A 27,345-nucleotide genomic window follows, 5' to 3' on the forward strand; every position below is an offset into this window, starting at 1 on the left:
TCCCTCCATTTTATTGGCCAGGGGAGAGAGCTGAGGTAGAGATTTTATTCCTGAGCATGTAATTGTGAGATCATTCTTTGGGTAGGGTTGTGAAGGCTCTGTCTCAAGGGCTGCATTTACTTGAGTAGATGTGGTGTGATCCAACAGGGAGAGAGAACTGAGCCTGTCCAAGCAAACCCAGAAGTTTATTACTCTATGAGCTATCTCTTCATTAAAATACAATACTTTCTAATAACTACAATACAGCATCATGAGCAGCACACAGAGCACAGGCCCCACGTGGGAGCTGTCTGGGAACATTTGGCAGAGACAATTTAATAACAGCAGTGATAATCACACTACCAATGTCTTTAGAGCCAGCAGTCCTCACCTATAGAGCTGGACATCTCGGGCTGCAACAGGCTGCACTTAATCGGGTTAGCTGCTTGATACACAATAGCCCAATGTTTGCTGCTCAGCTCCACCAAGCTCTGTCCTTTTGTTATCTTTTCTAATCCATATCCTATCCCATGATGCTGCTAGACAGTTATTATCCAATATTATCCAATAATAAAGAGGTAGGGCTGTGCTCCAGTGAGCTGCATCCCCTCTGCTGTGAGAGGTGAATGGGACTTGCCTGGCTCAGTCTCTCTTGTTGGGTTGTGCCCTTCAGCAGCTCACCCCTAAAAGTACCCACTTGATCAGGATTGAAGAAATGAGAGGGAAAAAAACCAGCTAAATAAGCAAATCTCTTTAGAGAGCAATCCATTGCCACCATAGATTTAAACCCTCCAGGAAAAAAAAAAAAAAGTGTCTGAAGACCAAACAGCAGAACTGGAAATACCAACAGCTCTAAATTTATTGATGGCTTAGTTGGTTTAGCCTTCTGCAGGAAGCCCTGCTCCAATAACTCTGTATGGGACCTGGAAACAGGCTCCAAAACTGGTAAAGGAACTGACCTAGAAACAGCTCTACACTTTCCCAAGGCTGAAGTGGAAGATAGCTGAAAGAAAGGCAAGAATTATATTTTGGGGAAGGACCCTCCTCCCCCCATAGGAATAATTTGTACTCACATGGCCCTAGAGCTGGGTGACCCAACAAGATTCTAACCACAAATTAAAACAAGGCTTCACTGTAGGCACAATTGTCAGGATTCAAACCAAATGATATTTCATGACTGGCTCTTTCTCCAGGGAAGCACAGCAGGCAGGCTCCTTGTTGCCCCTTAAGGTGCCTCTGCTCCATCTCCCAGGGCAGCTTAGGTACCTGCAAAAGGCTGACAAAGCAGTCTGAGGAGCTTCTGCATTGGGAAAGGGATGAGAACTTGGGTAGGCACAGACTTACTCATCTGCCAGCTCCTGGAGAACAGAGATCTCCAAGCAAGGCTAAGGCCAGCAGTTCAAGCACCAACTGCTGCACTGAATTTAACCATTGGCACTCACCAATGCCAAGTGACAATCAGCTCTGCAGCCAAGTGTGTAAGCTGCTACTCTTCAGACGACTGGCTCAATTCCTCTGGAAGCCCTCTCTGCCACCAGCCCCACTCCACCTGGAGACACAGATCCACCCTCTGTGCTCCTGTCAGTCCTGGCAGGGAAGTGCCTTGCCATGCCAGCCTTCCTTCCAGATGAGCTGTCCATGATCAACAGGCCCAGACAGGGAGAGCCCATCTGTCTGGGCTTTCTAGCAGCACAACACTTGGGCTTGCAAGGTCCTCCTTCAACTTTCTCCTTTTAGAGGCTTCAGAGGTGGCTGCCCTGGCTTAATCCCTTATGCTGGGAGAATGCCAGATAAAGGGCTGATCCCTGGAACATCTCAACATTCTTTGAACTGGTCATTTTTAATGTCCAGCTCAGATCCCAGTGTTTAAGCCTATTTTTCAGAGAGAGAATGATTTTTTTTTTTTTTTATCTGTGAGGTGTGGAATAAGACTGCTGTAGGCTTTGATAGTCAATGTGCTGCTTGTGATGAGCACAAGGCCCTGGAAGAGGCTGGTGACATTTGATTATCACTTAGATCAGGAGAAAGAGGGGAAGCAGCTTTCAAAGGCAAGGCTGACACTGTTACAAACACCAGCAGAAATGACCTTCACACACAGCTAGCATTCTCTGCTGCCAAGAACCATCCTCTCAGCTGCTATCATCTGAATCACCAGTACACCTGGGGCAGTGCTGCTTTACATCAGCCTCTTCTGCTCAGAAATCCAGGGACTTTCCACTGGGCTGGGGAGAAGGGTATGTGGTGGGTCCTGTGGGAGGCACATTGCAAAGTCTGTGCTGACCTCCCAGCTCAGGAAGGCTTGATTTTTTTCCAAATCATGATGCAAAGCATGGGTCATATTCCCAACCACACCAAGCCAATAAGCACAGGTAAACTGAATAAGCCACTGTCCACATGGGAAGGTTTTCTTTCCCCCACACAATAAACAGATAGGTGGGAAGCTGCAGTGTTGCTCTGCTGCTCAGAGTACTTTGCAGAACCACCCCAAGCACCACATGGCAAAAATCAACCCAAGGAAGGTGAAGGAAAGGCACAGTTTATATCAGGACAAAGAGTTCACATCTGGCCACTGCCATGCAGGCAGGAGAAGCCCAGAAGACCACAAAACATTACCCAAGACCATTCTTTAGGACCTAAGCTCTCTAAACTCCAACCTGTGTTTAACTCACATCACTGCTTTTGGAGGAGGGGACAGCAGTGATGTGAGGACATGGGAGAAGCCAGTTTGACAAATCTCAGCAGTATGGGACTGATCCTTACCCTAGGATTTGCAGCAAGAGCTTTTTCTCTGCTCCCTGCATCACATGGCTTTTTGACAAATTGTCTTTCCCAATAAATCTATCCCTCATTGTACACATACGGAATCCGTTCTTCTAAGTAGCCACTGAGGTACTGTCAGGGTCATTAACTATCATTATCTGGGGCAGCTGTTCCCCAGCGTGCTGACGCAGGAATCAATCAGGCTAAAGCATAAATTTCCCCTACACTTCTCCAAACACTGCCTTTATCTGTCTCCATCAAGCCATGAAAGAGAGGAACAGTTCTGCCAGCACGCCAAGGTTTAGCAATTCTCCTACTGGAAGGAGCTGGCTAAAGGGAAACCAAAGGCAGATGAGGCAGGCATCAGACTGTCACAGAGACAGGATGAGGTCTGACTGATGTCTTTACCAGGAAAGAGGAGGCAGGGTGATTGGAATCAGGCCAGTCAGCAGAGCAGAGATCACTCTTATAAAGAAAAAAAAAAAAACCCAAAAAAAAAAAACCAAAAAAAAACAAACCAAAAAAAACCCCCAAAAAATCCCCATGCAAAACTTCCTCATTTCCTTTAGTACCCCTTAATGAGATAACCTCTTTCTCTGAAGAATGGGGAGCTTTCAAACCTTTCATGTGCTCAGAACACAAAGGAGAGAAACAGGCATTCAGGATTTTCACATCATCCAAAGTCAGGATTCATTAACTCAAATTGTTCAACATCTTAGACTTGAGAACTTAAAATCTAACTTAATTTTCCTGGGTGTCAACTGCTTAACCCATCTTAGGGATCCTCTAGAACAGAGGATCTCTATTCCTCTGCAGTGACTGCCACCACCTCCAAACAGGATGAATTCACAGAGAAGGGACAATACCCAACTGCAGTCTGGGCAACAATATGTGTATAATGGGAAATAGTTAGAGAAGCAGCTTTTCTTCTTATTCCAGTGATAGGTATAAACAGAGCCATTCTGTGTCTGAATGGTCTGGATTTACACACCAGGAGACTGTTAACCTGCAGAAATGCTGATCATTAACCTGCAGAAATGCTCTTTATTAGCCCTGAGTATCAGTCACTCTGTCTAGGTGACACAAAAATAGACAAACCTGAACATAAACCTCCCCAGCCTCTCAGCCTTTAACAGCATGCACACACACAAGCCAGACATGAGGCAGCTGCATCTTTGAATGACAAAGGCATTGAGAAAAAAACCCAGGAGTGATGTCTTACTTCCCTTAAGGGAATGATTTGTCTTCCCAGAAGCTCTTGGCAATATTTTGGAAAGAACTCATGGGAGCAGGACTTCCCAAGGACAGCACACATTGGTTTGAGGGTTTCCAGTGCAGCACATCTTACTGTAAAGGAAGACTGAGGAAAATAAATGCAAGCAGATGATAAAACTAAGGGTGGAAAGTCTGAAAGAAATGCCTTTTTTTTTCTCAGATCAAAAAAAAAAAAAAAGATTGGACAAAGTCTGTTGTGCATACATGTGAGAATAAGAAACTTCCAACTGGTGGGTATCACAGCCAGCACCCAGAGAGGAGACTCCACCAAACCTCTTCTGCCCCTCACACAAACCAGATTAAAACCTCATTTACTATTCTCCATGTCTGATGGAGAGGAATTTGTTTTGTTTTAATCAGAAATTTCATCCTAGACTAAAACCTTTCTCCTCAAAGATTTATTAGGCCTGCACAATTGTCCTCAAAGAGGCTGTTTTGACAAGCACTTGCTTCCAAGCAAGATCTTGCCAAAGAGAAGCGCCAGTTGCGTGACTCAGGTTCCATCAACGGCAAAGAGACGGCCGAGCCTCTGCCAAGACTCACCTATCCATCTCATGAGGGACGTCATGATTTGAAGATACTTAGTCTTCTGCACATTGAAGAAGGTGAAAGGACCCAGGAGGAGCGTGAATGCTGCCTGGAAGGACAACAAAATCACATATTAGATTAAAAAACCAGAAATTCTGCCAGCAAGATGAATTTATCAGAAGAGCAAAGCTTGCATTGAAAGTTCACCTCCAGACATGACTGCTTGTCATGAAGCTTTCTTTGTTGCTTAATTGTACAGCTAAGTTGGCTGAGAGGCAGTCAAGTAAGCTGCTGGGTATCAGAGAACATGCCTTGGGCAGAAGTAGAGCTCAGGATCCTCTTGGCTCTCAGCCATTTGTGATCACTGCTACAGCACTCCTTTACTGACACATTTCAGTAAAAGCTCTCAGTACAGCCTTACAGAACATTAAATATTAAACTGTGGCCTCTTTGCCCAAGTACATGCTCAGTTTAGGTATGAATAGCAATAGCCCTCACCAGTCCACTTCCATTAACATTGATGGGGTGGCTTTGGGGTATCCTAGGCTCAACAGCAATGCAGCCAAGTCTGCCTGGAGCTTTCCTCCCCCATGCTTTAAGTCACCAGTGTAAAACATAGAGGGTTTTTTTATACACATAAAATCAGATAGTGGGAAGCTACAGTGTAACAGTTCAGCTCTTGGAAGCTAAAAACCTGTGCAAAATGAGGGGAAAAGTCATCAAAGAGATACACAAAGAACTTAATTCAGTGTGGAAAGTAAAGGTTCTTCAATGAAGAACTTCCTCACTGCCCTCTTGGACATCTATTAAGAGACCAGTGTTTCATTGAATCACAGAAGGGTTTGGGTTGGAAGGCACCTTGTAGATGATCTTGTTCCACCGCCTGCCATGGGGATGGAACAAGAACCATCCTGGTTCCTAGAGGAACCTGGTTCCTCTTGACCAGGTTGCTCAAAGCCCTGTCCAATCTGGCCTTGAAGACATTCAGGGATGGAGAAAATTAAATTGGGGTACACTGCAGCACCAGTCTGTTGCATCTCTTCCAGCTGGTCTGCAAAATACATCCAACAAAGATCCATCCTAGGAATGTGGACTATACAGCTTCCCAAAAGAGTTTATTCTAGCACCTCCTAGAGCACACAAGGCAACCATGGCTATCAGCCCATGCCCAGAGGTGACATGTCCTGTGCAGCACTGGCACCTCTGCTCAAAGCAGCACTCAAGCCTTACCTACCCCAGAGAGAAAAGTCTTCACTGCAAGAAGAAACAGACCCTGGCTGCAGTCTCAATATTGAGATTGAGAGAAGCTACTTATAAGAGGGAGACAAAGTGGGTGTTAAGAGAAGAGAGCCCTGCCTGTCCTCCATGGGATGGCACCAGCTAGCATTACACTAACAGGCCCAAATGCTGTAAGCAGGCAGTGCTTAGAAAGCCACAGCACACAGAGCATAGGTTTGTAGAGCATCCCAAAGAGATTTTTAAAGACAAATATTCAACATTAATATTTACACATTGCTCTTTTGCATGACTTCTTAAAGCAGTTCAACAAAAGGTGCCACCAGAAGCGAAGAACTGGGACTCAGAGGGGCAGGTCTGCCAAGCCTCAAGGTCTCTGTCAACCCCAACAGAGTCAGGACAGGAAAGAATCCAAGCTATTTTAAGACTAGCACAACCCCAAGAAACCTTTTTTGAGACAGTTTCAGAATATCTGCAAGGCAAATTGGAAATGCTTCACATCACAAGTATTCTCAGGTGACGAAAGTAAACCCAGAAGGGGAGCAGGGGAGAGAACCCTTGGTTTGACATGTTGCTTGGTGGGGATATATTCTGATCTGAGACCATTGCTTACACCAAGTCCTGCTTTTACTGCTCAGATTTAAAAAAAAGGACAGGAAGCATGCACAGAATTCAGATTTGTGAAGCAATTGATGGCTGTTGGATGAAATGCTGAAATCACACAGAATACAATGCCACAGGCATAACTGGCAAGACTAAGAGCCAAATCAGGTTTAACAGTTATGGGACTTGAGGTTTTAACACAGAAGCAAAGCAGTCAGTTACAAATCTTTTTTTTACTCTTCTCCCTCTTGTTCCTTTATTCTAATTGAGACCTTAACCCCACTCTTTTCTTTTTAAATAAAAAACCAAGTTATGTTAAACCACGACACCTGCCCACTAGGGATTGCAACTCCATCCTAGAGCAATGCACAAACCCCAACAGACTAAAGAAACCTTTGACTAAAAAGTGACATAGGGCAAGGGCCCAAAGCAAACAAAAGTTGACACCAACTGTCTTATTGACAAGTATTCTTGAGTTTGGGACCAATCTCTTTCAACCTTCTCTCCCAACACTGCTCTACACAGCCTCCCCTCAAATCAGTTTATAGCTCCTGCGTCAGAAAGCGCTGAACAGAGAGACAGAGTAAGGATGTGATAATTAAGGAACAGGTGCCTGCTGCAAATGAGAATGCTCTAGAACCAATTGGCAAAACAGTCCCTCAAATCATAGCATGGACTGACACAAAATCACCAAGCACCAAAGCAGCTGAGTCTGAAACCCAGATTTGTCTCACTCACCGAGGAAAGGAGATCTTGTCAAGGTGGATTTGGGGCTCAGCTGCTGAAAACCATCCTCAGGTACTGGAAGAACCTGGGTGTTCTTCACTTTTTGCAGAGCACCTTAAATAACAAAATCTATTCAGCAAGGTTTTAAACTCACCTCCTCTCTGGCCATTACTGCTTAACTCATGGGGAAGAGATACAAGGTGTGCTTGAATGGTTGAATGCCTCCCCCATCCTTTAGGATGATCAGTGTCTTCTGCTCTTAGCAAGATCCTGGTCCAGAAGAGCCAAGTGAGAGATTAATTCTAGTGCAATAGAAATTTATTACCTTCTTCACTTGACACCCATTAGTGATCCAAGATGAATACCATGGATCAATACAAACAATGCTAAGGCCTGCAATGAGATGAGGTTGCCTTGCTTTGAAGGAATTTGTGCCAACTACTGTTAGGAAGGGAAGCTACAGAACACACTGGACTGCTTGGGAATGAGAAATCCTGAGCAGAACTGGACATTAAAGATCCAGATCAACATCATTTTGAAGTGAAACTGCGTGCAGCTCAACAGGATTGAGCACAGGGCAGGAAAAAGGGCCCAGTTTCTCACCAACAAGCAGGACATGAGGACAAAAACTTGGTCCCTGGATTAGAGTTAATCTCACCATCAACCACCAAGAGTCTCAAGGCCAGGAACTCTATTTAAAACCACATCCCCAAAAGGATGAGAAAAGACCACAGTGCTTAGCAGGAGGGTGTCTATTTCCTCTACCTCACTGTGCTAGACACCTCAATTGTCTTCCAACTCATTAAGTTAATTAGTTTCATAACTTCTCCCTAAGGAAAAAGTAAGCCCAAATATGCATCTCAGACATATACCCAAACTTTCTATCTAATGTTTTCCAAGCTCCAGTCTCTCCCAGAGGGAAATAATTCACAGAGTACTTCATTACACATGTAATTTAAACAATCTTAAAACCTACACAGAAAACTGTACCAGTCAGCCCTGTCAGAAGTCAAATACGCAGAGCCCTGGCACATGAGAAAAACCCACCCAAATCCTCCAGTTCACCTCTTCAGTCAGCTGAGGTATTTTCTAGGAGTTTATCATTCTCTTCCTCAGATTCAGCAAATGAACTCACCCAAGGCAGAATGGGCATAGTCTACTTTGATTAAGATATTTCTGCTAGTGAAGTGGTTTATTAGAAACAAGCAGGCATAGGGGGCTGATTCATTACTAAACTGAAACACGGTAAAGGAATGCTTCCTTCAGGTAAGGGGGAGAACTGGATCTGTTAAATGCTGTATAAATTCACAGGATGGCAGACAGAAACCATTACAGTTCTTTTGCACAGGGCTGGCTATTAGGAATGATTCCCTCATTTCCCTCCAAGCTCCTCCATTAAATGGGAAAGGCCAGGTAAATCACCAGGCTCATAGTGGAGGCTATGTGGAATATTGCAAAATTCTTTATTTTTTCTTCCTTTCTCATGCCAAAAAACAGCATGAAAATTCAGCACACTAAGGACTAAAAAAGTCTGGTTTTGTTGCTTTTACTGACATTCCCAGTCTAAAAAAGGAGAAACCAGTGAGGGTAGAAGAAAGAACAGCAGCTTGTCACCCTGAATTACACTCTTCCCTGCAGGCTAGTAAGAGCCACAAGCAGCACACCAGCTTGCTCAACCCCTGGGAGGGTCTTCAAATCCATTCCTCCCACCAAGCTGAGCCACAGTAACACAGGCACCAAGGTTTGGGATCTTCCCTGAGCTGGCAACTCAGCTGATACCACTTTGCCAGCCTCTGCACCTGTCAGCTCTCTGTATTTCAAAATGAAAAAGCAGGCTGGTCAACTCGAGTCTTCTTGCCACGGGGAAACTAACTAGGGCTTACCATTGCCTGGAATATATTTATATATATATTTATATATTTCTAAAAGTATATTTTATTAAAGCTCTTATGTTAAAACTTGGTTACATAACCTTGTTTATTGGATTATCTTCTAAAAGCAAGCGTAAGATCAAGTGCTAATAGGACATCTGGTTGGTTTTTATCAGCTTAGTTACAGCCAAGAGGACCACCAAGACAGCTCTTAACCACTAAGTGATGGCCAGCTAATGCCAGGAGTCTTTCAGACCATACAAACATGCTTTAAGCCAGTCAGAGGGCTGTTTGACCAAACGGGTTCTTTATTGACCTGAAGGGTCCATCTATCACTCTGAACCAATTCGGTTCAATAGCTTTCATCTGCTGCTCAGCATGTGGCTTTTACAGCAGCAGCCAGTACAGCTCAGGAAGCACAATTAGCATCCAAAATGTGGCTGATTCATGTACTAGATACAGGAGTTACAGCATTGTGGCTAGTGCCTGCATACATTTACAAGAGGACCATCTGAAAAACCATTCTGATTCATAACTGTCATCAGAAGTTGCTTGTTTTCATGCTACACAAACTCATCTGTAAGAATTGCATCTGGTTTTGGTGCTTGCCAAGTAGTGAATTAAAAAGAGTAGCTCTTGCTTCTTATTGATTCAGAGCCTTGAAACTTTCAGAAAGATGGCATGGAAGCAGGGTATGTACCTGAGCAAAGTGAGACCATTGTTAAATGCAGCAAATGTGCCAGAAGCAGCACAAAAAGTGCAAGAGTTTTTGAATAAAATCATTTATGCAGCACAGGGCTACACCAATGAGAAGTTACTAAGTTTCAAATAACAGAGCAATGATCCCTCCGTTTGAATGTGAAGAGGTGTTGTAGTGCTCGCTCCTTACATATACATCTTCCTTTGGGTCCCCAGCCACCCTACCTTTTCCTTTCCTCCTCCCTGCTTTTTTTGCACCCTCATTCCAACCTACAACACACCCCAAACCATATAATTCCTTGGAGCTCTTGCTTGCCTTTGATAGAAGTGAAAACATCCCAGACAAACTTCACTTTAGGATAGTATCAAGCTCCATCTCTGCAGATACTGATGTTTAAATTTCACAGCTGTTGAGCAATGCTGCCCCACAAGACAGCACAGCAAATAACCCTACTCTAAAAAGGGGTAAGATAAGATCTCATAAAGAAGTCACTGGTTTAATAAAATGGATCACTCTCCTTGGTAGACTTTGACGCTTTTGCAGGGAAGACAAGGTTGAGTGCTTGATACTGGACTGTGGGTACACAACATTCCCACAGCAAAGCCTGACACCAACAAGACACAGGCTCGACTGGACCAGCACTTCCCAAAGGAAGCTTTGCTTGATTCAGTGCTCAGATGCACGGAAAGTCTCCTTGAGCACGGCAGGAAAAAGCAGACATTTCTTACATGCTGTCAGAAGTGGCAACTCTGACACTCGCTCTGCTTCTGCAAGACATCCCCGAGCTCAGAGCTATTTCACAACTCAGATGAGCACTGGAAGGGACAGATGAAACAATCCAACAAAACCAGACTGAGCAAGTACAGAGAGCAAACAAGATGTCAGGGAACTGGAATACTCTGTTCCCACCTCAGGTGCTTTCCACTGGAGTGTGTCACATGTAGGGAAAAAGAAGTCCAAAAAGCAAAACTGCATTTATTGGCATGGGCACAGGTCAGAGGTTTCATTCCTGGTTGGAAGGCTGAACCAGACCTATCACCTTTGGTAATTCCTTAGGAACTGGTGTCCTGCTCACATGCTCAGGGAATTTTTAGGGCTGACTTTGGAGAGAAATGTTAAATCATGGTGCTTTCCCTACTCTTGTTTGGAACTCCTACAGAAAACAGCTTCATGGCATTTCAGACCTACCTGCATCTCCCTCAGCCACACATCTCCAGCCTCTGCAAGCTCCTCTGTATCCACTTCAAGTTGTGGCTACCGCAGTGCTACCCCAAGGTGGGCTCCAGTTACTCCTGCCAGGGCCACAGGGCTTTTCAGCTAAAACACCTTAAGGGAAAAAAGATCTTGAGTGTGGTGTCCCCTCTGCCATCTCTCGTCCCCTTCACTAGGGTGACAAGGCCATGTTTCTGTCCTACATGAGCTCATATCTCAAGCTACAGAGCCAGATGGCCCATCAGCAAGGGCAGGGATCCAAGCTTTCCCTGGTAAAGCTTTACCCCTTGCAGCGGGCAGTACAAATATAAATACATGGAAAGAGTCTGATTGTTCAGGAAGGAGCTTTTTAGAGAGCTAAGAAAAAAAAAAAAAAAAAGCTGAAAATCCACAGTGTCTCAAGGCTAGAGGCAGGGCTGCAGCAGGGGCCATGCTGATAGGCAGTAAGTTATCAGCAGACAAGCTGTTATGAAGCTCAAAGTTGGTTGAAAAGAGATAAACTAGCCACAGAACAAAGATTGCTCAAAGAAGTTGAGAGGCAAGAGGGATTTTAACCTCCAGATCCTCTGCAGAGTCAGGAAGTCACAATGGAGGGAGGCCACAGCCACCAGACAATCCACAAGGAATATTTATAGCTGAAGAAACAAGGGCAGTTATGCTTTGGGTACAGCTGCCACAGCAGCTCCAGTAATTAACGTGCTGCTCTTGGGACAGCTGGCAGAGCTCTATAATCATAACTCACATCAGGCATATTCCTGGCACTGAGGAGCCCTCACCCACCTTCTTCCCCACTTCCTTCAGGCAGGGAGGAGATATCCTCCAGGAATTCAGACCTGCCAGGCTGGTTTTTGCCAGTGAAGCAAAGTTGTCTTTCACCCACAGTACCCTTTAAGCTGGATGCTGCCTCCCACAGTTCCTGCGCCACAGTGATCCTAATGACCCTTCCAAAAGGGAAGACCTTCTGCAAGGGATGAAAAGAAGTGCTTGTACCCCCAAGGATACCAACTTCAGCAGATCTGAATACTATCTAGAGATTCTCAAAGGCTCTAGCCCAGCACCAGCATTTGATTCTAACTGCCCACCCAGTAAAAAGGTGTAGTTATCCCAGCTCCTTAAGCTCTGATCTTGCTGGTCATCCAACACACCAAAAACCAGCTTGCAGGTTCACACTGACAGACAGTGAATGATGTGCTGCCTTGGTGCAAGAGAGGACACAGACTGAGCAAACGTTTCTGGAGCTGTGAACTGGGCAGCCTCCACATGCAGCTCTGGGAGGCCAAGGCAGGAGCAGCACATGGACAGCAAGGCAGCACTTGAGGCTGCTGCTCTCCTTTCCTCTCCCTATCCTTACTCAGGGCCACAGCCTGTTTCTGAAGCTGGTCAATCTTGAGCACCAGGAACTTTCCACTTTGGAATGAATACCCTGAAATACCAGTTCTTGCTCCACTTAATTTGAAGGAATTCAGGCACAAAGTGTTCTCAGAAAGTCATTAGGTGCAAGGATTCTGTTCCTGGCATACCTGGGGCGAGCAGGATCACAGCCAGCAGCAAGCTTACACTCTCTGGGGTAAATACACTTCCATTATCATTTTTCACAACAAGAGTGAGATAGAGGCCAGCAATAACCCCGAGGTGACTGGCATCTAATTTTTCATCATTGGAGTATTTATGGCACAGCCGTTTGCAGCATCTTGTAATCACTTTACCGCCTCCTTGACCCCTGGCTCCCCCTTATTCTGCATCTCCTAATTGCATCTGAACAAGCAGGAGGGAAGCAGCAAAGTGGATAGATGCAGGAGAGCTGAATGCTTGGGTTGTGATACTTGGAAGGACAGCATAGGAGGTGCAGAGCCAAATTTGGCTGTACCCCCCACCACTAGCTTGCTCTGATCTCCCACAGCATATGAAAGTGGAGTTTTCTTCCTTCCTAACACTGGGTGACCTTGAGGAGTTGTTCTCTGCCTCCTCAATTCATTATCATGGTATGAGAGATTAATGAGTTTCCTCCAAGAAAATATGAGGACATCATCTTTATACACAAATGCAGCCCCAAAATCCTGCATATTTGTAGCCTCTCCCGGCAGGGCATTGGCAACTACAACAATATTTATATTGACTACAAAAGCCCCTGGGTTAGACAGCACAAAGCAAGGGAGATGTGGGCCAGCATGACATGGATGCACAGAGGGCCCTGCAAACATGTCAAGCTACAAGCTGCCAGGGTTAGGAGGTACTTGGGTTCAGCAAGGATGAATGTTCCTGACGGCCACTAAGCCCTTGCCTGCCACAATACCAACAGTGCATTCACCACTAAGCCTCTTTATTTGTCCTCTTTTCTCCCCTAGGAACTCCTCAGTTGAGTTTCTCAGTGCTCTCCAGCTGCCTGGAGGATGTAGCTTCAGGGGCAGCATCATCCTGCCCACTGTGTCATGCAGGAGTTGCCTGAAGGGAAGGAAGTGAGTTGCCTCTCACTTTAAAACTACTTAGCACAAAGGAAGAGATAAAGCCTTATTGCCCGGGGCTAGTGGGGTACCTGTTCACTTCCAGCCTTCCTCCCTGCACAGTGCACACCAAACAGGTGCAACAGGCTTGGGAGAACAGCTCTGCCCCAGAGAATTATACCGACTTGAACTTACAAGATAAATCCCAGCTGCATTATTTGTATTTATAGTCCTGCTTACAGAAGCATGAGCTACGTGTGGGATTTGCTGATGTAGTCCAAAAATCCACATTTTTGGACAAGAGCGTCAGTGATCTCACTCAGACATGCAATGCAATTTAGGATGGAGTTAAGTTGCAGACTTATTTAGGAGTAAAAAGATATATGGGTCTGTCCAGAGCTATCCTCTGCAGCTTCTTATAATGTTCATAGCAGCAGAACTGCACAGTTCTGCAGTCCTGATACTTTCTGCCTGTATATTAAAGAATTAATGGTAATTTCAGGGGATGAGAGATCAAGACTGCTGTCTTACTAGATTATGTGAATCAGGCAGGCAGCAAGGTCAGACCTCTGTTTAAAAACAAAGCTGGTGCTAAAGCACCAAACAGAATACTGGAAAATATACTGTTAAGAAAAAGCCTTATATTGCATTTCCTAGGGGATTGTTTAGCTGACTTAACAGATCTTCTCCAACTCTGGTTCCTAGGATGCTGTCACAATCACTGCAAAAAGTAACACCACACAGGGGAAATCTATTACTTATTTTCTACCAATGTTCTGAAAACGTAAGATTTGTGGCTCTGCTGGAACAGCCTAGTCCAAGAAAGGAATTTTAAAAGGACCTTTTTAAACCTTTACCACTCCCTGTAGGGAGTGGGTGATCACATATATTAGTTCTGACACCTGCCCTATTCAGGAGAGATTGGTCTCCAGTATCAGGAGAGAACAGTGTCAGCTTTGGTGCCTTGCTGCCCAAGTGAGCTGACTCCAAAGGACAGCTTGATTCAGGGAAAGCAGCAGCACGGCCTCTCAGCCTTGGCAGGGTGGCTGTGCTGTGCAGCAGGGCTGTGGTTTGAGCCCAACATCACCTCTGGTGAGCTCCCAACTGCAGAATGTGCACAAAAGCAAACACAGATCTCTGCTTCACCCAGTTTGTTCAGTTGGTTTGTTTCCAAGGTTCATGATCACCATCCAACACCACCTAAATCAAACCAAGCACTAAAGTGTACAGGATATTTTTCCTTGGGGAAGCCAAGAGTGTCTGAGCTCACTGATAGCCTCTGCCCATTCTATCTCTGCATCTCTTGCACCTTGCTTTTCTGAAGGGCTGGTAGCACCTGCAGCACACCTGGCCATGCATTCAAGCAGCACCACAGCACCCTTCCCTTCCAGACAGCCCTTGCCAGCCTGCTGGAGGCACCAGAGGGACACGACTGGTCCTTTGGAAAAGCTCAGCATCCAAGTGACAAGCACAACCCAAGCTCCACTTAGGAAAAACCCACTTCTCATTGTGAAGGGAACAGACAGCTCTGTACAGAAAACACATTCCAGTCCCCTGCACTATCGATTTTCCAGTGAAAAGAGACAAGCTAATCCATTAATGTTAGTTGCTTCAAAGTGTGGTCTTGCAGTTGCTTCAGTCTGGTACCAAAGGCCGATTCTCTCACCCAGTGTTTGCCTTGTGGCTGGTATTTCTTTTACTCAAAATGCCATCAGTTACAAGGAAGCAAGAAAAATCACCCATCAGAAGATGAACTCCAGCTCTTAGGTCACTGGAACAACAAGTTTATATTTCACTTCCACAACACCACACTCAGGAGGAACCTCTTTTTCACAAGGCCAGTTATTATCTGAAGATCCCTTTGCATTAGGAAACACAAGGAGTGTAGCAACCTCCAGTAGAGCCAGTTTATCTGCCACAGGCATATGATGAGCAAGCAATTGAAAGGATTTATTGATGAGCCCACAGAAGAACAGACCAGGATGAAGGAGGCAGGATTTATGCCATACTAACAAGGCTGTGTGCCAATTTCAGCCTATTAGCTGCACAATAAAGAGTTGAGACTTGTCTTCACATCCCACATCCAGACACCATTTATTTCAGCAGAACTTGGCTCCTATCCCTCTTCAACCACTTCAGACCAAAGCAACAACTTAACTGACCTTAGTTTTTGGAGGCTGAGTAGACGACAGGCATGAGAAGACTCCAGTTAGCCTCTGAGTCAGGGCTTTTAGCCAAGCAAAGTTGTATTTCAGGGGCACCTATAACAATTTGGCCTACTGATATTGATACTTAATACAGTACTAATTCCTCTTGTGTCATAGCAATGCTTCAAAACTCAGGTGGCCTGTATACACAGAAATGACACAATATTCTGGACTCTTGAAAAGCTTTTCTCTTATTCCGAAGGCTTTCAGAACTGCCTTTATGCACAGAAGTAGCAGCTGCCTTTTTTGTACATTTATTTCTATTTCTGTATCAGTATCATAGTAAACCACACCAAAGCATTTGTGGTAAGGAATATAATGCAATATTTTTGGCAAGAAAGTCTTACCATGAATAACTTATAGGATATGCAGGGTGACAAGCTAATAGTGCCCCAGTCCTGCTGCATCCTTACTGCAAGCTGAAGTAACCTAGAACACAACAATGCTACAGTTTAAGCAATTTATTTAAACAAGATGATGACTTCATACCATCAGGATAAACTTCCACCAGCTTTCCTTCCTTTTTACTGGCTCACTCTAGGAGACAAGCACCCCAAACCTTTTAGATTGATGTGCTGTGAAATCAGCCCTCCCTGGTTCAGCTCCTGCCACTGAGGCAGCATTCTTCCCCACCACAGGTTCTCAAGGACTCTAGACACTGAGACCTGTAAGAATAAATATCCAGGAGACAGCTGTGACCCATTTATTACCAAATGCTGCTGCAGGGCACAGCTGAGGAAGGCAGGGCAGAGGAAAAGCACTTGCTGCAAAGGGAACAGTGGAGAAAGCCCAGGTGCCCTTGGAAGAAGCACTCTGCTTGCAGCACTGCTCCAGCTCTGTTGCTCCAGCTCCCAGGTGGAAACAGACAGCTTAGCTCAAGCATGGATGTTCAAGCACTGCCGTGAGGGCTCCTCTCGTATCACTGCTGGGAGGCAAAATATAAAACAACCAAAAAAAAGAGAAACCAACAGAAGCCAACAATGGACCGAGAGGCCACAAGAGCATCGTGTATCAAACAAGCTGATAAAAGTGCCCCAGCGCAGGTAAATGCATTTGGAAAGATCTATTTTGACAATAACAATCTGAGATACCTTTACCCAGAGCGGGGCACAGGCAGAGACAGGAAGGAGAAATGCCGTGGGGGGAAGCAGAGCACGTAGAGCAGGCACACAAAGCCCAGCACTCCAGCCTGCAGCCAGAGCAGGCCAGAAGGCAGCACTGCACCAAGGCGGACGGGATCCACATCAACACCTCCCAGTTCAGCCTTTCATTTACTGATCAAATTCTGCCGGTACTGAGCAATGGTACAACAGCACGTGTGTCCTCAGACCACCCCTCACCCCCTGCACAGCCTCCTGCAGCGGCAGCCCGGCCCTGCTCTGGTCACCGAGCGTCGGGCCGGGGTGACATTGTCCCCTCCTGAAGAGGGACAGCCAGCGCCTGTGAGCCCGCTCATTTTATTCACTGCACAAGCACGTTTCCAACTGGGATAATCTCCATTAAACCATCTGCGCTCCCATCCTCGCCTGGCCTGCACCCGCTGGGCTGCCTGCGATACTGCAGCATCTGCGAACCGGCACAAGCGGATGCCACGTCCCTTTCCCCATCAGCTAAAAAAACCAGCAGAGACTCAGACAGAACAGATGCACCTGGTGGCTTTGACGCGCTACCGGAGCCAGGCTACCAGGATAGCCTGTGCCAGTGCCTCTTCTGAAAGGCACACGGCTCCCCTTGGGAATTTAAGCCATTTCCTTTCCATCATGGGAAGACACCATGTCCCAGACTGCCAGAAGAGGAGGGCTGGGAACAGAGTAGAGGCTTCAGCCTCAACGGCTCCCTTGGTGCAGAACAGAAGCATTGTTTGCCAGGTCATGAACACAGCTTGGATCAGACACTCCGAATGGCTGCTGATCCCCAGGATTTAATCTCTTATTTATCTGCTCTCAGTATCTGCTTTCTAGAAACAGGGACTATCATATCACATTCACACATGACTTCAACAGAAAGACAAGGAAGTGTTACAATGAAAGATCTGAAACTTAAATCTGCTGCCCCTTCCCCACGGCCTCCCCAGCATAGCCCAGTGGAACCTACAGAGAGCATGATAAAGCAGCTGCAGTGAAGTGTGAATTCAGCACTGAGAGAACGTGACCCTGTCCTCAGCATTGCCAGAGACAGCCAAGGGACTTGGGAGTCACTCCAGCTGTTGAGGACATGGCAGGGTGGTAACAGGTCTGAAGCAAAGATAGAAAGCCATCGATCTGCTTTAACTGTGATCACTGCCTGCCTTAAACAAGGTCGCTGGGCTGCCCAACACACATCTTTCTTGGAGGAAAATTTGTCCTGCAGGGTGTTGCCCTCACAGGAGTGGAACAGCACAGCAAAGCTCACCCCTTCAAACCTCCCAAGTCTTTTATGGTCTCAAAAAGGAGGCAAGTATTAGCAGCAGGTGATGGGACAGGAGCAAAAGTCTATTTACATATTTCCTGCACTTGCATTCACTTATTTGTTTTGCAAGTTTTTATTTTCCAAAGCAATTTATAAACAAGAAGTGAGACAACCATTTGTTCAGACAAAGGTTAATAGGGGCCTACCGGTCTCTGAAGACTCTGCAGACACACTTAGGTGTGAAATCTTGGAGCAGCAATAAAGATGCTGCACAGACAAGCAAGTCTCAAGAGAAGAATTTAATCTGTCTAAATATTCTCATTATGTACATAGTTTTCAGCTTCAATTCACAGTAATCAGAGAAAAGACAGCTTCCAGAAGCCTTTTTAGACAATAAGGCGTGAAAAATGATTTTCATGTCAGCCATTATTCCTCTCTCCATCCCCAGCTTGAAGAGTCAATGTTTGAAATGGTTTTTGTCAAAAAGAAGACACAGTGTTGGGAGAGAAAAAGCAGACAGGAGGAAGGCAGCACGGGTCTTTGGCAGACTGGTGGGACTTGGCACAAAGCAGCTCCCATTGGCACCATTTGTTCAGAAAACCTCAAATAGATTATTCTCCTTCAAAATAGGTTTTCTATAGGGTCATGCACAGAGTATGAAATATAACACTACTTCCAGAGAACTGCTTCACTGGGACAGGCAAGATGTTTCCGTTACATCCACACATCTTCCTCCTAAAAGTCACTTAAACCTAAATACAGTACTAAGATAAGGCAGGAAAACTAGAGGCAGGCATCTAGGACAAAAGGGCTGATCCAAAACTCAGCTGCTTTCTTTTGGGATCACAGTGTCCATCTGTCCCCTTGCCACAGGGGAACTTGTTTGCAAAAAGAGACTTTGTTTGTCCACTGAAACGTGGAACCTGAATCATTCCATCAGGCAAGAATTCAAAATAGAAAGTTAAGAAAAGAGACCAGTTCTCTATGGGTATGATCCCCTGGGATCAAGAGAAGCTGTGCTCTTGATGCATCTCTCCCCTTTCATGTTGCGTTTTCCCCTTCAGACAGGCAGGTTTCAGCTTTTCTGTCATGTTCAAAACTCTACTTCTATACACAAGAAGCTTGCACAAAATGTGTAGAGATAATTACAATGGTTTACTACTAATTTTTTTGCGTGAAGTCAAGTGACTTCCTTGCCCTGCCATCCCATCCCCAGATTTCTCTCAGAAATTTTAAGAGCTCAACTGGTCACTAGTTGTCCACACTACAAACAGGACAGTGGGGAAAATATTAACCAAGACAACAGGTGAAAAATATTCACCAGCATAGCCACTTTGCAGACACCCCAAACTCAAAACCAGGGTCAGTACTGTGGTGTGAGTGTTTTATAAATGGTTACATCTCTTATCCCTCTCTAAAGAGGTCACCATCCTCTCTGTTTTCTGGAGAATGGTATCACACAGGTCAAGCAGGGAGTGGGACCAGAAGAGCTGGAGGCAGAACAAGTTCCAGTTTACTCCCATCCTCACCCAGTAAGAGGCATTAGAGACTTTTAACAGAAAAGCAGAACTTAGAGATAACGCTAACACCCAGAAGTATCCTGAAAATAGTGATTGTGAGAACTGCAGCCAGCAAGCCACTACAGACAGGTCTGTTCTCCCACAAATAATCCCACCCTGCACCTAAGAGGGCATAGAGAACAACACTGAAGCCTCATCCCAGTTACTGAGTAGGAAAGGATTAACCACTAACAAAGACTTGCAGATATTTATTCTCCAAATCCACAAGACAAGCAGAGGGAAAAGCTCCTCTGTGAGTTATGTACACAGACTTCAAGTCTAATGCTTACACACTCTTAATTTTTTAAATTTTGCAAGTCCTAACAACAATTATCTTCACGAATTATAGACATAATATCTGAGAGACACAGGCAGTAATTAATGCATGTCTAGCTCCTTCTGCTGGGTCAGGGAGAGTTATTGAAATTCAGGAAGGAAATCTTCAATCTTCTAGAAGTTTTAAAGAAACAGACCAAGACAGAATTCAATAAAGCAATAATATTTCTCTTAAATAATTAACCAGACTTTGACATTCGCTAATATTTCTGAGGACCAGCTCTCACTTTTGCCATGATACTGGATGTGATCCACTGCATGTCCAAAATGTATGAACTCCAAAATTACCTCTGGATTTTTCTGCACACATGTAGCCACCCTCATTCCTTTTACTTTAAATTCTCACTGGGACCCTTAACAGAAGCCACACTGTGCAGCACTAGCACCCTTTCCTCCTCCCATTTTACCCTACCAACATCTGTCTCCAAATACGAGTGCTCAGCACTCCCCAGGCTCTAAAGAAGCCATGTTCATCATCCTCTGGGAAAAGCCCTGGGTTCAGAGCAGAACCCCAGCACAGCAGGAGATGCAATAGACAATCCTAAACTAGACAAAGCTATTACTAAGGCAGTGTATAGCACTGGATGTTGTCTAAGCTGGCTGCTTCCGTTATCTTTCAAGTAGCAAATTCTCCTGCAGCATAAACAATTTTATTCACATAAAGAATGGACTCAATGATCCTTGTGAGTCCCTTCCAACTCTGGGTATTTTATATTCTAAAGCACTCAAGTGAGTTTAATATACTTCAGTATCTTGACAACAATTACCTCCAGGCAAATATTAATTAGCCAGCCACTGAAAAAAACAGTGAAGAAAAACCCAGCCTTTGGCAAAAATATCTCACCTGCTTAAGCAATATAAAACTACACACCAAGATGGAGAGAATTCAAACACAAAACCATAAGGATCATTCTGATGGCCAACAAGTACAAACACAGACATGTCACCAAGAATAGGGAGGGTGTATTTGGTCAAAAAGTCAGACTGAACCAAAAGTTTCATATTCTGTTGTTCACTTGAACTACATTATTTCTACAAGAAAAAAAAAAAATCCTTATGCAGTAGAAGCAGAGTTTAAATGGCAACACTGGTCATCCCAATTCCAGAAGCTCACCAGATACAGCCTGTAAGCATCAATCCTTCGAATTGGCCCCCAGCACTTGTCTGTGTCGTTGTACTTTGTGCTGTCTCCAACACTGCAAGAATGGTTGCCAGTGACACTGCTGAGAAAGGAGGGAGAAACAAAAGAGAATAATTAACTCCTAGCAGATGTCTTCCCCTCTCCTGCATTCAAGAAGAATGAGCAGACGCCAATCCTCCTCCCTGTCTCTGGTCACACTCACTGTCCACATTTTCTGGACAGTGTAACACAGTGAGTCACTGAGTACCAGAGGTTTAAATTCTTGGATTGTCTGCAGTTATTTGCAAGTTTTGTCATTTAATCATCAAGCTGGTGAGCTTAGATCTTTTACAGATTGCTGAGGTTTTCCATTTTCAAGATTGAGTCCAAATCCAGCACAGTTTTGATCAAAACAATCTTTATTATCTGTTTCTTTGAGAAAGGCACCGCTCCCAGTCCAGAGCTAAGTCCATGTACCATCACCACTCACTGGCCTCAGGCTTAGTAAGCATCACACCCCTCAACCCTTACCCAAAGAAAGAGAGAAGGCAACATATTGCAGAGTACTGCAATCAAACTATGGAGCAACAAGTCTCATGTCTGCAAGTGCTGAAGCTGGAAATACTTCACACCTGAGCACCTGTCTGGAACCAGGTCAGCTACTCTGCAGTCAGGCAGCAGGCACTCAGGTGGGGAATACAAAACAACTTCACCACTCACGCACAAGAGATGAGCTGTCCTTGAGCCATTTCTCCACCCCGTGCTTTGGAAAGTACAGCTGATCCTAGGAAGACTTATCACCCCATCAAACCCTAAGCCTGCCCTGTCCCCTGGCAGCACACAGCCCCTCAGGTGTAAGCACACTTACCAAGTCACCTGCATCAGGGAGACTGGCACCGCTGCTGCATAGATTGCCAGATCTCCATAGAGGTAGATAATTATGCAGAAATAGAAGAGGTTGACACCCACTGGAGAAAAAGAAAATATTGTCCAGATTCAGCAGAGTACACAGAGACTCTTGTTCTCTGCACTTCAAATATACAAAATTTTTAAAATCTTAATCACCATTTGCCTCCATAGTTTCTGCAGCAAACCACCCAAGCTTAGGGAACTTACCACGGAACAGGAACTGATGGGGCATGAGAGATCTCAGAGCTCCACTCTGGCTCCTTCAATACCTGGTACTGACACTAAATAAACCTGCTAGTTCAAGCCCATCCTGCAGTCAAGACCAACAGGTCTCACATAAGTCACCTGCCAGACGAAGCTGTCAGCTCTGAACAGCCACAGGCAAACATCCGTGCTCTAGAACTGTTCTTGGAGACAAATGGATTTACTACAGAAATTGTCAGATCATTCTATATAGTTCTGCCATTGTTTTCTTGCTCTGTTAAAGTTGTCTTCACAGTTAGGGAGTCTCTGTGCTGTTCTGGAGACAGCAACAAACTACCTGCCAGTCTTTTTTAATTTCCCATTAAGAAGGGTTGAAGGTTTTAAAAAATATCTTGAGATAGGACATCAGCTGCAGAGAAACGAAGCTGAGGACTAGACAGATTCAGATATTCTGTTTTGGCATCTGCAACTGATCTCAGGACTCAGCTGCCCCACACACACCAAATAAAGCTGACATGACCAGCTAAGCCACAGGAGCACCCCCATTGCAATGCAGACCTCTCTGTCTGCAGGAAGCAGAGGTGACACTCCTCTCCAAGACAGGAACACTTCAGCATCAGTTATTTTATAAACTGCTGCTGACCCTCCCTGATCAATACTTTCATTACTTGGCACAAAACGAGGTGAAAAAAAAACCAATTACTTCCTGTGAGGAAACAGCATGATAGATGTGCCTAGAATCTATTACTGCAATAAATGACTGCTCAGTCCCAGAAGAAAGCACCTAACATTAAAATATAAAAAAAAATCAAATCAAGAAAGAAAGTAGTTTTTCAGAGCCAGCTCTTTCAAAAGAGCACAGTCTCTTCACAGCCTAAACCAAACTCAGCTCCCTTTAAGAAAGCAGACAATCTGAAATTGAGATTTATCCCCAGCTTACCTCCTAGGACTGCAGATTCAACTCCTGTCAGATTGTTGAGAATAAAAATCAGTCAAGGGAAAGGAGCAAAGAACTCACTAGAAATCCGGGGTTTTGAGGTCTACTGCATAGCTTTCATCAGCCTTTCCTCTGGAGGCTGTAAAGCCCTCCATCATCTTGGGTTTGGATCCATACTTTGTATATCATCAGTAAACATCCAGACATTTGCCAGCTGTGAAACCTCACAGGCTGGTGTGGCCCAGTTTCTCAGCACTAAGTGGTCACTGAGCAGCTGCCCTTGCTGAAGAGCTTTCTGTGCAGCTGGGGAGGGAGCACCTCAGCAGGGACCAGCAGAGGGAGGCCCTTCACCTGCCTGTCTCTGCAGCCACTCCACGGCCAGAGGGTGCCTCTGAATCAGTGACAGGGATGGAGCCTCACTGCTGAGCTCTGACACAGGGAAAGCAGCAGAGTTACAGCTGCCCAGGTCCTTTGCTGTGGCACCTCATCCCATCTGAAGTCACAAGTAGGGTCAGGCCATGGCCTGTAGCTGCTCCAGCCACCTTCCTGCAGATGGATTCATCCCTTTGCCATGGGCTGAGCAGACCCTGGGGAGGATCCCTAACAAAGAAATCAGATAATTCTGGCTAAAGCAACATTAAGAAGAGGGATTAAGATTTAAGAATACTAAGCAGTTTATTTCACTTTGCTCGGAAGCTACATCAGTGCTGATGGAGAGAGGACACATATTCCCAACACCCTCTACTGGCTGAGTACCAGAGAGGCCAGAACCTGCCTGGCTCCTGGGGGTCCTTTCCAGCTCCCCTATGAAACTCATGCAAAGAAGGGGCCTCCTGAAACTTTATGAGGACACTCTGACTCCTGAGATCCCCATCCCTCCACAGCCCAATCCTCAGCAATACAGCTAAACCCTGTTACATGATTGCTCTCAAAGCACTTCTCAAATATTACTCCTCAGAGGGGCATCAAGAGACAGGGATGTGTTCACCATATTTTACACACAGCAAAGCAAACAAGCAAGAAAACTTGTCTGAGGTCATAACTACTCAGTGCTACAAGCAAAACCAGGAACAAGATGTTTCTGATACACTTCACTTCTCTGACTAAAATCATGGCAGCCTAGTCCAAGGTGGATTACTTTGATAGTCCTAAGTGATTCAAATCTACAAAATCCCAGAAGAGGCATGCAGGAAAATTAATTTTTTTTTTAAATTAACTTCAAAAGCAAAAACTGAAGTTCAAAGAATATTCACTCCTTAAGCCCAGCTGTCCTTCAGAGGAACAGCTTTATGCTGGTATACACTGATGTAATGTAGTGGAAAAAACCCAGCCTTCCATTACCTCTTTGCAAGGTGGCCAGTGAACAAGGGAAAACATCACTTTCCACAAAAAATGGGGCCTGACAGGCTCAAAATTGTGCAGCCATGGTGTCTGATAATGTTCTGGTTCTGTGCAGCATTTCATTGTCCTGCTTTACAGGTTTCAGAATCCTCATCACTGTGGTTTGCATTTCTATCACAAGCAGCAATGGATGGGGCTTCATTAGAGCAGTTACAAGCTTGTTCCCTGGCATACAAAAGACATTTAAAAGCAAAAAGACAAGCCAGCTGCCTATACATCCTCAGCAGGGACCTCTTCAGCAGTTCATGTCCCATGTCTCTTGATAATTGCCCAGATGCAGACAATTCCTATAAGCTCCTATCAGAAGTCTCTCTCCTTCAGACTGTTATCTACAAGGCTCAGGGAAGTCTGAATGTCTTCTTTGCAAATGCTACAACCAAAATGCAGCTGGAAAACATTACAGCTGGGCTCTACTGCTTCAGAAAGTGGAGACCACAGATGATACATGCAGTTCAGAGGTAGGTGAACTGCAGTCAGAAAAGGCACTGACTTACACTTGCCTGTATCGAGACACTGCTCCCATAACCTGCAGTGTTTTGGTGGTTCCATGCCCACCACAGCAGGTTCTGGCCCACCTGGCCCATAAATACTTTACAGAATACTTCACACAGGAGGATGAATACAGTCCACAGAGAGAAGGAACAGCACATCTGGGTCGAATTATCACAAACTTAGGATGTAAACCCTCACTGAGAAGCATGCAAACTTACAGAACAGCCATATACACAACATGCAGGAGGACCCAAAGGGACTTTTGAAAATGTTCATCGCTTACCTTTATTGAAGAACATGGAAGCCATCTGGCCCATTTCTACCCTCTCAGTAATTTCAAAGATATTGGCTGAGCTACGTCTCTCTGCAAGTTAAAAAACAAGAAGTGTTTCAACCAGTCCCTCCAATAAGCCCTAAGGCCAGATCACCTGGATACTTGGGAACCTCTAGCAGCAGTTTGAAGGACAGTATGTAAAACTCCACAGCTGCAGAGTCACTGGGCCAATGACTCTGCTGAAGCTAGTCTAAGGTGTTTAGAAAACAACATGTTCTCATCTTAGTGACGTAGAGGGAAAAGATCTTTATCAGGCTGCAGAAGGCAAACTGAATTCTCAATGCGTCTTATCTCGCAAGTGCTGAGGACTTTGGGATGAGAGCATGTGGAAGTAAGGGTGAAATGGACAGAGGAGTTCCACTGGAACACTGTCTGCAGAGAAGAGGCCTCACACCAGTGAAAACATGAACTGGGTACTCACGAACAGACAGAATAGGCCGTGTCTCTGCTCGCTCATAGCCATCTTGGAGGAGAACATCACTGTCAGACACTCCAGAGGAAGAATCCTCATCTTCATCATCCTCCTGGATGAAAAGACCAGACCACTGTTGAGATATCTGCTACTCACAGTATAGGCTGTGCCACCCCCAGTGTCATGGTCACTTTCAGACACTCAAAGGAAAGTCCCAAAGGAAAGTAAACAGGAGGGGAGGACATGAAAGAAAAGGCAATACCAAGGAACCCAGAGGATGCTGTGGAGGGCAGAAGAGGACATCAGCAGAGCAGGGTGAAGTAAATTACAAGCTCTGCTGTCCCAGCCCCAGGTCACACACACACATACAGCAACACTGCCCAATTCATGTAGCAATAAGTGGCACAAGGAAGCTGGGAACTTCAGGAAGATCTGCAGTGTTGCAGAACTGTGAGAAAAAAAAAATAAATCCAAGCATATCTAGCTAACACAAGCAGGTCTAGCTCCTAACTACATCCCACTAACACCAAGCCAGGGGTCTAAATCAGTGCAAACAATTATGCCTCACTCTGATCCAGTAAAGCCACAAGTAAGTTTTACAGCAAGGACATAATTCAGAACTGTCCACAACCTGGGATACTGCCCAAGTAACAGCAAGGACATCCCAGCCTGTCCCAGTTAAATGACCTGAGATCAGCAAGGATTTATAGTCCTCAGCACACTCCAAATAGCACCAATATATTGGCTGCCACCTCTCCACATTCACTGAGCAGAGCTTCTGGGCAAGGAGAGCACGATCAGTAAGAAATGTGAACAGCACAAGAGATTTTTCAAAGCAGGAGCAGAAAATCCTGTCTTTAATGAGCAACCCCACAGGGAACTAACAGCTATATTTTATATGGCAAAGTTAAGTACAGTAGAAATTTATTTCCTTAGAGTTAGTAACGAGACAGGGCAAAGATGCAGGGGAATGCCAGGAAAATCCTATGTGATAAAACAGGAGGAAAAGAGGAATTAAACCCCACACAAACCTTGCGTTTTTCCATTCTCTTCCATCTCAGCTGGGCATTTGCAGCAGCCATGGCTTCCACCACAAAGGTCGTAGTCATATAACTACAGAGAGAAGAATTTGATTGATATTATCAATAATAGTCAAGAGAGATGAAGAATAATTTCAAAACAATCCTTTCTCCAGCTCCCCACACACTGTTTTGACAGTGTTTCATCTCAGTTTATTGCTCTCTTCTGCTCTCGAGGTTCAGGTGTTCAAGCAGACCACAATATGCAGAAAAATATAACACATCTTCAGATATAATAAGACACTTTAGATATTTGGAAGACACATTCCTGGTGTTCCTGTGGGTTGAAGACAGCAAGAAAATTTTGATCTTTGCTAGAAAGCAAGTTTCCTTCCTCTTTTTAGAACCTAGGACAAACCCAGCTCTACTCTGAAGCTCATGGCAAAGGTACTCTGGTCCCTTATAGAATCTTACACATGGCATCAGATGCAAAGCAGCAAGACAAGAAGAAAAAGCACATCACACATGCAGGCCAGTGGAAAAGCTGTCCAGGGAGACAGGGAGAGCCACTGATGGAATGAATACCATTATCTCACCTAAAACCAGTCCTGTAATATTAATCAATATTTTTTAAAATCCCCCTCAAATCAATCTTATTTAAGGCTTTAAAGTGTTTTCTCACTGCTTCAGGAACTG

At 45.0% G+C, this 27,345-nt stretch overlaps 1 protein-coding gene across 3 annotated transcripts in view; it reads right to left on the minus strand.

Annotated features, from left to right (window-relative positions):
* The window catches only part of TMEM104 (transmembrane protein 104), a 42,236-nt gene that overhangs the window by 10,812 nt on the left and 4,079 nt on the right, over nucleotides 1-27,345 (minus strand). For 2 of the 3 annotated variants that reach the window (XM_030287736.4, XM_041719874.2), the window contains exons 4-9: nucleotides 26,662-26,743; nucleotides 25,640-25,742; nucleotides 25,168-25,248; nucleotides 21,810-21,909; nucleotides 20,936-21,044; nucleotides 4,558-4,651 (exon numbers count right to left, since the gene is read on the minus strand). In XM_030287736.4, coding sequence (XP_030143596.1) covers nucleotides 4,558-4,651; nucleotides 20,936-21,044; nucleotides 21,810-21,909; nucleotides 25,168-25,248; nucleotides 25,640-25,742; nucleotides 26,662-26,743 — 569 coding nt within the window. The remainder of the gene's footprint in view (nucleotides 1-4,557; nucleotides 4,652-20,935; nucleotides 21,045-21,809; nucleotides 21,910-25,167; nucleotides 25,249-25,639; nucleotides 25,743-26,661; nucleotides 26,744-27,345) is intronic. The other variant, XM_030287738.4, reaches the window with a different exon arrangement.

The sequence above is a fragment of the Taeniopygia guttata genome, chromosome 18 (genome assembly GCF_048771995.1).
Source record: "Taeniopygia guttata chromosome 18, bTaeGut7.mat, whole genome shotgun sequence".
NCBI classification, from domain to species: Eukaryota; Metazoa; Chordata; class Aves; order Passeriformes; family Estrildidae; genus Taeniopygia; species Taeniopygia guttata.